The sequence below is a fragment of the Motacilla alba genome, chromosome 1A (genome assembly GCF_015832195.1).
Source record: "Motacilla alba alba isolate MOTALB_02 chromosome 1A, Motacilla_alba_V1.0_pri, whole genome shotgun sequence".
NCBI lineage: Eukaryota > Metazoa > Chordata > Aves > Passeriformes > Motacillidae > Motacilla > Motacilla alba.
Window position 1 is genome coordinate 47,827,998 of NC_052031.1, and position 11,108 is coordinate 47,839,105.

Genomic DNA, 11,108 nt, shown 5'->3' on the forward strand with positions numbered 1-11,108 from the left:
CGCTTACAATCCTGATTATTCTAAAATCTTCAAAAGCAGAAACGTGGAGTCAGAATCATAGAGCAGTTTGGGTTGGAAGAGACCTTAAAGGTCATCCAGGTCCAACCCCCTTACTGGGGTCAGGGACACCTTTCTCTAGTCCAGGTTGCTCAGAGCCCTATCCAGCCTGGCTTCGACCAGTTCCAAGGGTGGGGCATCCACAACTTCTGTGGGCCAAGCCTCACCACCCTCATTGCAAAGAATTGATTCCTAATATCCAGTCTAAATCTACCCTCTTTCAATTTAAAGCCATTCCCCCTTGTCCTGACACTACATGGCCCTTGTAAAAAGTCCCCCTCCATTTCTAGGCTCCCTTCAGGTACTGGAACATGTAAGATATCTCCAGAGCCTTTTCTTCAGGCTGAACAACCTGAACTGTCAACCTTTCCTCATAAGAGAGGTGCTTAATCCCTCTGATCATCTTGGTGGTCTCCTGTGGGCCCACTCCAATAGGTCCATGTCTTTCCTGTGCTGAGGATCCCAGAGCTGGATGCAGCATTGCAGGTGGGGTCGGTGGGGGTCCCACCAGAGCAAAGCAGAGGGGCAGAATCCCTTCTCTCACCCTGTTGCCCACACTGCTCTGGGTGCAGTCCAGGACACATTTGGCTTTCTGGGCTGAGTGCACATTGCTGGGTCATATCCAGCCCCACATTTGCCCCAGGTCCTTCTCAGCAGAGCTGCTCTCCATCTGTTCATCCTTCAGCCTGGATTTGTGTTTGGGATTGCCCTGGCCCAGGTGCATCACCTTGCACTTGCCCTTGTTGAACTTCTTGAACTTTACCCAGACCCACCCCTCAAGCCTATTGAGGTCCCTTTGGATGGTATCCCTTGCCGCCAGTGCATTGACTGCACCAACGTGCTGGGGGTTGCTGCCCCTTGATCTGAAGGGGTTGATGTCCATCCTGTTGGATTGAAAATGCTTTGGGGTATTTAAACTACTCAGATATGCCCTACTCCCACACAGAAGAATTCAGATATTGATAACTTTTCCTCCTTGAGATCACACTACTGAGTTACCTTATAGAGATGCTTAAGAGCAGTGTTTGTAATGATCTGTTGGTATTTTCAGCAGGTTCTTCAGCCTCTGTCTTTCCCTAGTGCAAGTGCCTGCGAAGGCCTGCTAACATTGTTGTGTAATACCATTCACTCTGTGCATTTGTCCTCAGTATCGTTTCTGTAGCATCTTCTGTATGGTCAGAGCACATGGGTGATAATTCTAACACTGAAGATAATTTAGCAGTGTATTGGCTGGCAGTGAAAGCTAGAACAGGACCTTTACACCTTTGCAAGGACTTCGATTCAGCATTGCAGATTCCACTTTGACTTCACATCATTTTAAGCTGCAAAGTGATGATGACTAACTACTTAAACATTTATTTATTTATTTATTTATTTATTTATTTATTTATTTATTTTATTTATTTATTTATTTATCCATTTGAATTCTGAGCATGAGTTTCCTTCCTGGGAGTGTTTCTTGATTTCCTGGATGGCCCAGGTGGTTGATGAATGGAAGTTAACTGGTGTTTGTCCATCTGCTACAGCCAGAGTGTAAGTGCTTGAAAACATCTCTTACACAGTTGTTAATGGAATTCTGTTGGTGTGACAAAAGGTGACCGGTCATTTCTAGATATATCTTACATAGTACAAGTGCCAGTGATTCCTTTGGAATTCCTTTCCGGAATGATATTCCAGAAATACTCAGGACCTGTCTCCCCCTGTAGCCAGCAACTAGAAATTTTGTATTGTGAAAAGGGGGAGGAAGGGAGGGTGGGTGAAACTTGCATACTGTGACAAAACAGTGCCTAGACTTCACACTAGCAAATTCTGGATAATATGGCATACATTTCACAAATGGCTTTTAAATTTAATTACAAAAGGGAGATTGGGTTTGGGCCTTCCCTTATGTAGAGGAAGTACCACACTAAATGTTAAGCAAGAAGGTATCTCTGATTCCTTCATAAAATAATCCGAATTACTTGTGGAAATACAGGACTGAAGTGCAGTTGGGAAGAAGAAATTAAGATGACTGATTAAACACACTTAGAATGCAAAAGATTTGGAGCATCTATCAGAAGAGGAGAGTTGTGCCTAAATATGGATCTTCCACTCATCAGAACCCAATGACCTTAATTTCTGGGATTGAAAAACTGAGGTATTCATCACCTGTAAGTTTCCTGCTGGACAGCTGAAGTGTGGTATGGACTGACCTTAGTCTTCATGGTTAAATAGATTATGAAATAGAGCTCTCAAGGGGAACCTAGGGGTGCCATAGCTGAGTATCAGCTTTTGAGATCTTGGAAATTTTGCTGGTGCAGTTGTAGCTCCATAGCAGTTTTTCTCAAACTGAAGATGTACAAAATGAGCAGAAAAAGTAAATTACTTATTTAAAGTGTTTGAACTGCAGTGAACCTGCAAACATCACTCCCATATCTCGTAATCAGTCCGGATTAGTCAGGGGAGTGCAAAACAAAAAGGTTAAGACGATAAGGAGTTGGAGAATGGCACATTACCAGAAATGAGATCCTCTCCTGAGCGTGGTGGAGTCATAAAATTGGTTACCTTGAAAAAGCCCATCAAGAACATCTCATCCACCCATTAACCCAGCACTGCCCAGCCCACCACTAAACCATGTCCCCTAAGTGCCACATCTTCATGCCTTCTAAGTACCCCCATGGTTGGCAACTCAGCCGCTTCCCTGGGCAGTCTGGCCCAGTGCCACCACAGCCTGTGTGCTGCTTTTCCCACTGCAGCAGGAGGAGCCGCACAGTAAAATGGTGACATTTCCAAGCAGAGGTGCTTGGCCTAGTGCCACTGTATCCCATTACCCAACATAAGACTTGCCAGTGGAGCTGCCACAGGAGGCTGTTCCTCTGTCCCCTTGCCTTCCATCGGCTGTTGAATCTGGGAGTTGCCATCCCGTTACTTCAATGATAGCCCTGCCCTGGAGCCCCTCTCTCTGTCCAGCCTGTCTTGCACCATCCCCAGGTGCAATGGGAGAAAATAGGTAAACCAGCTCTCTAAGCCAATGCAAAGTGATGACTGAGCAAATGTCAAATAGCCTTGAAGCAGGGATTATCTATGTAGCTGAAGAGAGAATGGTAGCAAGACTTGAGACCCCTGGGGCCAGTGCAAGGCATCCAAGGGCATGGGTGGCTACATGCAAGCAGATGGGCTTAGCTGTAGGGACACAGAAGATGGGGATTGCAGTCAGCATTGAACTAAGTATAAATGCAGACTTGAGCCACGCTTCAGAGGCGATGGCAGTGTGCAGAGTGTTGTGTACGGGTGTGCAGCACCCCTCCAGTTTACTGTTCTCTCTCCCATATTTCACATGCCACCTTCCTCAGTATCATTTTCCTTTATTCCAAGGCAGTAGAGATTAGTTTCTTCTGATGTAGGGGCTTATAAAAAACATTACTGCACTCTGCATCCAGTCCTGCATGATGGTTCTTGCTCTTTGGTTTTTTGCTTTGATCACTTTTTTCCACTTGCTTAATAAATTCTTGCCCTGTTTCTACTTATGTAATTATTTATTCTTTTCAGTAAGACCTGAAATCTGTCTTTCCCTGCAGTTTGCAAAACTGGGAAGCAGCAGACTGCTGGGCAGGAGTTGTATCAGCAGCTGGAAATACAAGGAAAGAGGAAGAAATGTTTGCTTCTAGCCTTGGCTTTCCTTGCTTTCCTCTCTGCGGACATACAGTGGAGTCGGCAAGCAATTAGAAAGTTCTCTCATGACCTACCTCTCCTGGCTCTGGCTTTTCAGTTCCTGTTGCTGGGGAAACTGCAGTCCCAAATCCCTTCCCCTAGGCTCAGTGGTGCTGCCAGAGCACTGCAGGCAAGCAGAGTTCTAGGAGATGCACCATCAGAAAAGCAGGATTAACTAGCAGCAAAGCAGGGCTGGATCCCAGCAAGGTCACAAAGGGCCAGAGAGCAGCAGGAGCTGCAGTGGCCATGGCTGTACAGCCCTTCCCCAGGCTGAAACTATCTGACAAGTGCTGACTGTGGTAAAGTATTCATGGTGCTGCTCAGTTAAGTGCACAAGGGTTAGAAATGGTTCCAGGTGCTGGCTCAGAGAGGCTGCAAAGAAGGCACTTTTACAGCACTGGCCCTCAGGCATCTTCAGCCCGGCTGGAGCCTCTGTCTCCATCTCTCAAAGGTGTTAAGTGGGTGGGGGCTTTGCATTGGAACCACTGTAACTTTTTTTATTGCTGCCTTCAAATCTTCTGAAGTTCAAACTGGTTTGCAGCAGAGCAATGGGAGTGAAGAACTGCCACCACCTCTTTTCTGAGCTTTAACTACTTGTACTCCTTCAGACAGATTTGAGACTCTAAATACGTTTTTACACATCTTGTTCTTGTTTTACAGTCCTTGCCAATGCTGTGTGATACGCTTCCCTTTCTCCCTGAGCTGAACAGAAAACTGAAGCAAATAAAGCAGCCTGCCCCATCTTTCCCTCTGGCTAGAGTTCCTCTTCTGGACTTTGGGATTTAGCATCCTTTACCAAATGCAGTGGGTGATGAAAACTACATGTTGAATGAAGGAAACCTCTGCATTTTTACTTGTTTACAAAACTGTTGCATCATGGTTAAGTGAAAACCATGAGAAGCCTGACTGCCAGAAGTGTGATGAGCGCCTGGGTGGGAGCTTGGACTGGTTTTGGAAATCCCCCAGTACCACCAGTAAATGTGCACTGTAACCAGGTGCCACTGCTGCACATCACCTTTTCTGTGAAGCAAATGAGGGGGCACATCTGCTTTCTCTGTTTATTGCATTACACTGAAGCAAACCAGCGTGTGGTTATTTGCAGTTATTAGCTGATTGTTTCACCAAGTCTAAGGAATACAAAGAAAAGCAATTACATAGTCCAGGACCCAGTTAGCGCTGAAGGGAGGCTCAGGCTGTGTGACTGGACAGAGCGAGTCCCATGCCAGGCTGAGGCCCCTGTGCTGCCCACACAGCAAGGCAGCAGTCTCCATCAGCCGGCTGCATTTTGAGTGCACAAGAGCCAGTGAGCTCTACTCTTGCTTCATGTGGGAACTCAACCCAAGTAATTTCCTGGGAGTAACACGGTGAAATCCACACCCTGGAGGTGTTCATCCCTGCCCAGTGGGGTCCATTGGTGACCACACTCAGTGTTGTCATCCCTTGTGTTGAAAGCTGCTCTGAGAAACCAAGGCTGGGTGACTCTCCTGGCTCATGCAAGATGGGACTTTCCTCAAGTCTCTCTGAGATGTTGGTCATTCCCATACACCACTTCCCCCTTAAGTTCAAACACAAAACAATACTCAGGCCTCTTAAATGATGATCTCTACCAAGATTCTGGAGATGCTTCAAAATGGTCTCCTTCCTGTCATTCATGAGGATAGAGAAGTGGTAGGTGAGCCAAAGAGCTGCTGGTGCTGCTGGCAGGGGCAAGTCTTTCTTTTAGGAATAGAAAGCTTAAAATCACCATCTTAAAATGTAGTCTTCAGGGATGGTGGCCAGAGGGACCCACCTGAAACACTGGAACTGCAAAGCATATCAGGATTTGTTGGTTGACTTTGGTGTATCTGCGGGTTTTGTTTAGCTGTAGAAACTCAGTTTGCTAAGGAAATTATTGATATTCTATATTGTATAAGCCTTTTTTCTTGCTTTTTTTATTTTTAAATTTTAATTTCTCCAGCTGCGGCTGGGGGCCCAAAAGCAGCAAATCAGTGCTGAAAAGTTGTTTGAAGAGCCTGGAGGGTGCACATCCTCACCAACCCTCCTCTTTGTAGATATTGTTCAGGTGGGTACAGATTTCATTGGTCACCTTCTCAAAGGAAGCTTTGCAGTCTCCACCAAATTTCTCTTCCATCAGTTGTAAGATAATGTCACAGATAATCTAAACAAGGAGAAGGGAAGAAACAGCCAGTGTGAACTTTTCTCCATATTAGAGGCATAAGAACTTACGTATCTTTATTTGGGATTCTTGGAGGGCAGAAAGGGGTACAAGAACAATTCAGAGCATGTGATCTGCAGAGTTTGTAACAGGGCATGGAAAATAAGCTGCATTATAGAATTCACAAAAAAACTGCTCCTGGTGTTTTTAACTACCCTAGTTAATGTTGACTGCACCTATCACTTAAGGATGGATGGCTGTATAGGACTGATGTGCTTTGTCCATCCGCTGCAATCCTCCAGGCAGGGGATTCCCAAATATTTAGAGCCCATGATGATCCCTTTGTAGGACACCTACGGAATACATGGCTTGGGGGGTAAGTTTTTCCCTGACCTTTCCTGCTCATTAGCTATCCAGCACTCTGTAGCAGAATTCTTGCAGTAAGGTAGGTGGTATACTTTGAAATGCCAATTCCTTTCCTGTGCAGCATTTATTGTTTTGTGTGCATTTTTACCCTGAAAAAGTATTTTCAGCCAGAAATCATCCCTTATTTTCCCACTCACTGAAAAGTATGCCCACTGCTATTGAAATCACCTTCATTTGGAAATAATCTTTGTCAGAAGGTGCCTCTTTTTGCTGTGTAAAGCAGACAAAATAGTTATAAATGCACTCTGCTAATGACCTTAGGTGAATGTGGGCAAGTAATTTGATCCTGTATTCATTATTTGAGTTTGTTTAATTATGACAATGTTGTTGTCATTGGTTTAGTTGTCCTGGAAAAGCTCAGTTCCTGTTACAAGATAAAAAATACATTGGGACTGAAGTCCAGTGTTAAAGTGCTTTTCTGGATCTTGTTATTAAATGGCAGGTGTGGGAATCATATTGTACTGAGAAAACCCTCTACAACTCATGGGCAGCTGTGCAGCTCCCACCACATCACCTGCCTGCACCACATCTGCTGTCCAGCTTCTTCCCCACCGATGCCAGATCTCTCACTCCTGCCATCTTCCACCACCAACCTCCTCATCTTCCACCACCTCCATTCTCTGAGGCATATATCTGTATTCCTACATTCAGAGCCTATGTTCCTCAGTTCTACCCCTCGAAGGGGAAAACATGCCCTCCTCACAGTTACACCCTTTGGCAAGAGGGCTGCTCACTCACCCTAAAGTTTTTGGGGTCAATCTTCAGCTGGGTAGCATGTTTCTTGCCAAGCGGGGTCACTATCCCAAGGAAAGCCTCAGAGTTGTCCAGGTGTTGCACCATGTCGTTGATGGCACCGAAAACCTTCTTGCCGTGGCCCCTGACTTGATCTGACTGTTTCATCTCTTCAGCAGAGTCCATGCCTTTGAAATGTGTGAAGTAGGACTTGGTGTCTGGGTGCTCGGTAAACATCCTGTTGAGGAATGAGAGACATCCCGACTTGTGGACCAAGGTATCAATGCAGACATAGCCACACTTTCCAGGCCTTGCCTTCTGCATTTATGTCCCTTTTCTCCTTCTCTTTATTAGAACAGACACTTCTGCATTCCTTGTTTCTCCTTTGCCTTTTGCACCTGTGCATAACCCCCATGCACACAGCAGCCAGTCCTCTCTCCCTTGCCTCTCCCCAGGTCATTTCCTTTGCTCATTCCACCTTAAAACCTGTAATGAACTTGTTCCTCTCCTTCTAAAGATAATATTTTCTCCGTGTTACTTTCACAAAGAAGTGGGAACACGTTCACATGGGGTGACTGTGACAATTTAATACTCCCAAAGATGTTCTGGACAGCAGATATGACCACTATGATACTGGTGGGTGTTTTCACAGAGGAACCCTACTATTGGTTTTGTTAATTAATCTCTTCCTATAGTCCACTGCAAAGCTTTCTTACTGCCTGTGATGGATTGCTGTTTGAGTATGGGATACTGCTCATTCCATTTATTCAAAAGTAACACAATTCAGTGTGTTTGAAATTACCTTTGATCAATTACAGTCATCTTGGTCAAACTCTTTTAAAAAAAGCAGTTTACTCCTTTGGGTAAACTGGTTAACCACCTGAAATATCTATAACAGATTCCACATTGCATTTCACAGAGTCACAAAATGGTTGGGCTTGAAGGAGCCTCTGGAGGTCACCTGGGTCAATACCACGAGTCAAGCCAGTTTCCCAGGACCATGGTCAGATGGCTTTTGAGTATCTCCATGTATGGAGACTCAACTTCTTTGGGCAATTTCTGCCAGTGCTCAGTTGCACTCAGAAGTAAAAAAAAAAAAAAAAAAAAAAGTTTCCTGATGTTCAAGGGAACCTCCTGTGTTTCAGTTTGGGCCCATTGACTCTGGTCCTGTCTCGTGGCTCCACTGAGACGAGCCTGGCTCTGCCTTCTTTGCATTCTTCCTTCAGGTTTTTATGTACACATTGACAAGATTCCCCTGAGCTTTCTCTTCTCCAGGCTGAGCAGTCATAGATTTCTCTGCCTTTCTTTATTGGAGAGATAGTACAGTCCCCTCATCATCTTCCTGGCCCTTTGTTGGACTGTTTCCATTATGGCCACGTCTCTCTTGTTCTGGGAAGCCCTGATCTTCTCTTTAGGCAGGTCTGGGGCTGTAGGACACTAAAGCAAAACTTTCTAGAGTAAGTTAGCCCAGGGAGGCAAGCTGCTGGATGCTACTAACATTTTATGGCTGCATTTCTGCCCCTAACTGTGCTCAGATTGTGTCGCCTGCAGAAGGAAAGAGCAGCATGTAAGGCTTCGTGAGGGGAAACCAGGCACAAGGTGTGATATACAAGAAAGCTGGAGGGAGGAGTAAATGTCTGATAACTAGAAATAGTATTTGAACTGATCCATGCTTAGGGAGGTGATGTAAGTCCCAGATGAGAGTGGAATATGTCAAAGGTGAACAGAAGAGAGGGAAACAGGATGGAAACTAAGAGAAGAAAGTCCACAGAAAGGCTATAATACAGTGGAACAGAGGGACTGAGGCTGAAGGAGAATCAGAAGTGAAATACTGAGTTTTTTAAAAGCATTAAAAGAGTTTAGAGGTAAAAAGGAAGAGGGAAGTAACACCCATGTTTTATTCCCATTCTCTTTTATACCACACTTCCTTTTCTTTACCTTACATGGATGAAGATACTGTTCTTGTCTCTTCTTCTTTTCCTACCCCTTACCCCTTTCTTTTTATTTTTCCTTCTGTGGATTGCTCTTCTACCCAGCAAGGGCTGCATGAAAAACATCATGACATGCTCCTAGGCAGTAACTCCATCCTTGCTGTTCCTCCTTCACCCCTCCAGGGCAGCAGTTGGATGGGCTCTTTCCTTACCTGACCAGCACAGCTGTCCCATTGTCCTCAGCATCCACATACATCTTCTCCCAGGCACCACGAGCACTTTGCACCTCTGCTTCAGAAAGTGACATGGTGGAAGAGATGTTGGCAACAGAGGGTGTAGCAGGAGGGAGGACAGGGAGATCCTGCAGGGTCCTTCTGCTCCAGTTCTCTCCTCAGGGCTCTCTAAATACTGCCCTGGGGATTTAAGAGATCTTGAAGGGTCTCTTTGTCTCTGTTACCCTCAGTAACATTTCTGCAGGTTTTAGAGCTACCTAATCACTTTTAATCAGGAAAGAAACCAACCACATGAGGAGGAGGACTAGTCTTGTAGTCATAGGTCAGGTGCCAAAGCAAAGGTCTCACTGTCTGAGGAGAGAAGGGAAAAAAGGCAGTTTTCAGTGGGGAAAAAAAAAGATCAATTCTCTTCCCCTCTCACCCCTGCCAAAGCCAGTGCTTGGCTCCTTTTCCTGAAGGTGATCCTTGCCTGAGCACTAATTTTCCTGGTTTTCTCCCAAGAGTGCTGCTGTGCCCTGTGGTGCCCTGCCATCCCCTCTCCCTGGCGCTCTTGGGTGTTTCAGTCAAAGATCCTGTTTCTAGCTCCAGCGACTCTCTCCAGTCCTGCCTTCATGCCACAGTCTCTGCTTTCCCCACAGCTGTCTGGTTTTACAGGGGCTCACCCCACAGCTGCTCCCAGCCTTGGTCCCATGAGGGTGGGAGGCTTCGCCAGCCCAACATGACAGCGTTGCAGGGATGGTGACGGCAGCGTGGCACGGCATCCGTGGCCATAGTGCCCTGCAAAGCCACTTCATTTTAGCACTGGAGGTAAAGGGTGCAGCACAGCCAGGCCAGGAGCAGAGGCATTTCACTTTCCTAACCCTCTTGGCTTGCAGCTGGGACCTCTGTCCTGTCTCTGGGTCCTGACTGCCTGGGAGAGAGATAAGGGGTGGAAGAAGGGCCAGAGTGGAGCTGCAGACAGCATCTCTGGACTTGTTACAGTCACGGTCACTTGGAACTGGAGGCAAAAAGTTTTCATGGATTATCCATGCAATGCCTGGGCTTAACCTCTGGCAGGAATGTTCTGGTTAAGTCCAGGGCACGCATGCAAAATAAGGGCTAAGGGGTTTGAGAAACTGCTGCTGGATGCTGAGGGCAGACAAAACCTGGTATTTTTTGGGATGGTTTAGAGGAGGGAAGGAACAGGTGTGAGGGGAAAACATGCAGCATGTCAAGAAAAACCAGCCTGATACCCCAGGGCAGAAGGAAAGTGCTGGATGCAAACTCGCAGACTGGTCTTGGTGAGGCTATGTCCCGCTGCTGCTGAGGGAGGCCTCAAACGACCTCACTGAAATGTGTCCCCTCTTGCCTCCCTCTTCCTTTTTACCACACAGCAAACAAAGAGCAGCCTGATAGAAAGCTGCAAAGCAGCTGTGGGTGCCCCATCCCTGGAAGAGTTCAAGGCCAGGCTAGATGGGGCTTTGAGCTACTTGGTCTAGTGGAAGGTGTCCCTGCCCATGGCAGAGGGGTTGGAACTAGATGATCTTGAAAGTCCCTTCCAATCCAAAACATTCTGTGATTCTCTAGTAGACTTCTCCTCTGCTCTCCCCCATTTCTCCTCTGGGACACTGCAGTATGAATATGCTCCATCCCTTGGTATATAGTCAGACATCCTGTCACGGGCCAAAAAATACCTATTTTGAGTTGAGAAATTCAATCCAATTACTTTATTGCCAGGTAACAAACCAGCCAACCAACATTATATGCCTCACCTCCCCCTGTCCTGTTTCCCCACCCCATGCTGCAGGTTACAACCAGACCTTTTGGTGAGACCGTGGGTGGTGCAGGAGCTGGGGTTGCTGTGTGGGAGTCCCTTGCTCTTGCTGCTCCTTGTGTGCTACTCAA

The 11,108-nt window shown here is 46.3% G+C and overlaps 1 protein-coding gene and 1 long non-coding RNA gene across 2 annotated transcripts; one reads left to right on the plus strand and one right to left on the minus strand.

Moving 5' to 3' along the window:
- The first annotated feature begins 1,477 nt into the window (after nucleotides 1-1,477).
- On the plus strand, nucleotides 1,478-5,719 carry LOC119707988. Its single transcript, XR_005258929.1, has 2 exons — nucleotides 1,478-2,207; nucleotides 4,408-5,719. It is a non-coding gene; the product is annotated as an uncharacterized LOC119707988 (long non-coding RNA).
- LOC119707987 (cytoglobin-like) lies at nucleotides 4,794-9,386 on the minus strand. Its single transcript, XM_038153714.1, has 3 exons — nucleotides 9,204-9,386; nucleotides 7,067-7,298; nucleotides 4,794-5,905 (listed from the first exon to the last, which is right to left on the minus strand). Exons 1-3 carry the CDS (start codon nucleotides 9,296-9,298, stop codon nucleotides 5,777-5,779), a joined length of 456 nt encoding a protein of 151 aa, XP_038009642.1. The 5' UTR covers nucleotides 9,299-9,386; the 3' UTR covers nucleotides 4,794-5,776.
- Between the last annotated feature and the right edge of the window lie 1,722 nt (nucleotides 9,387-11,108).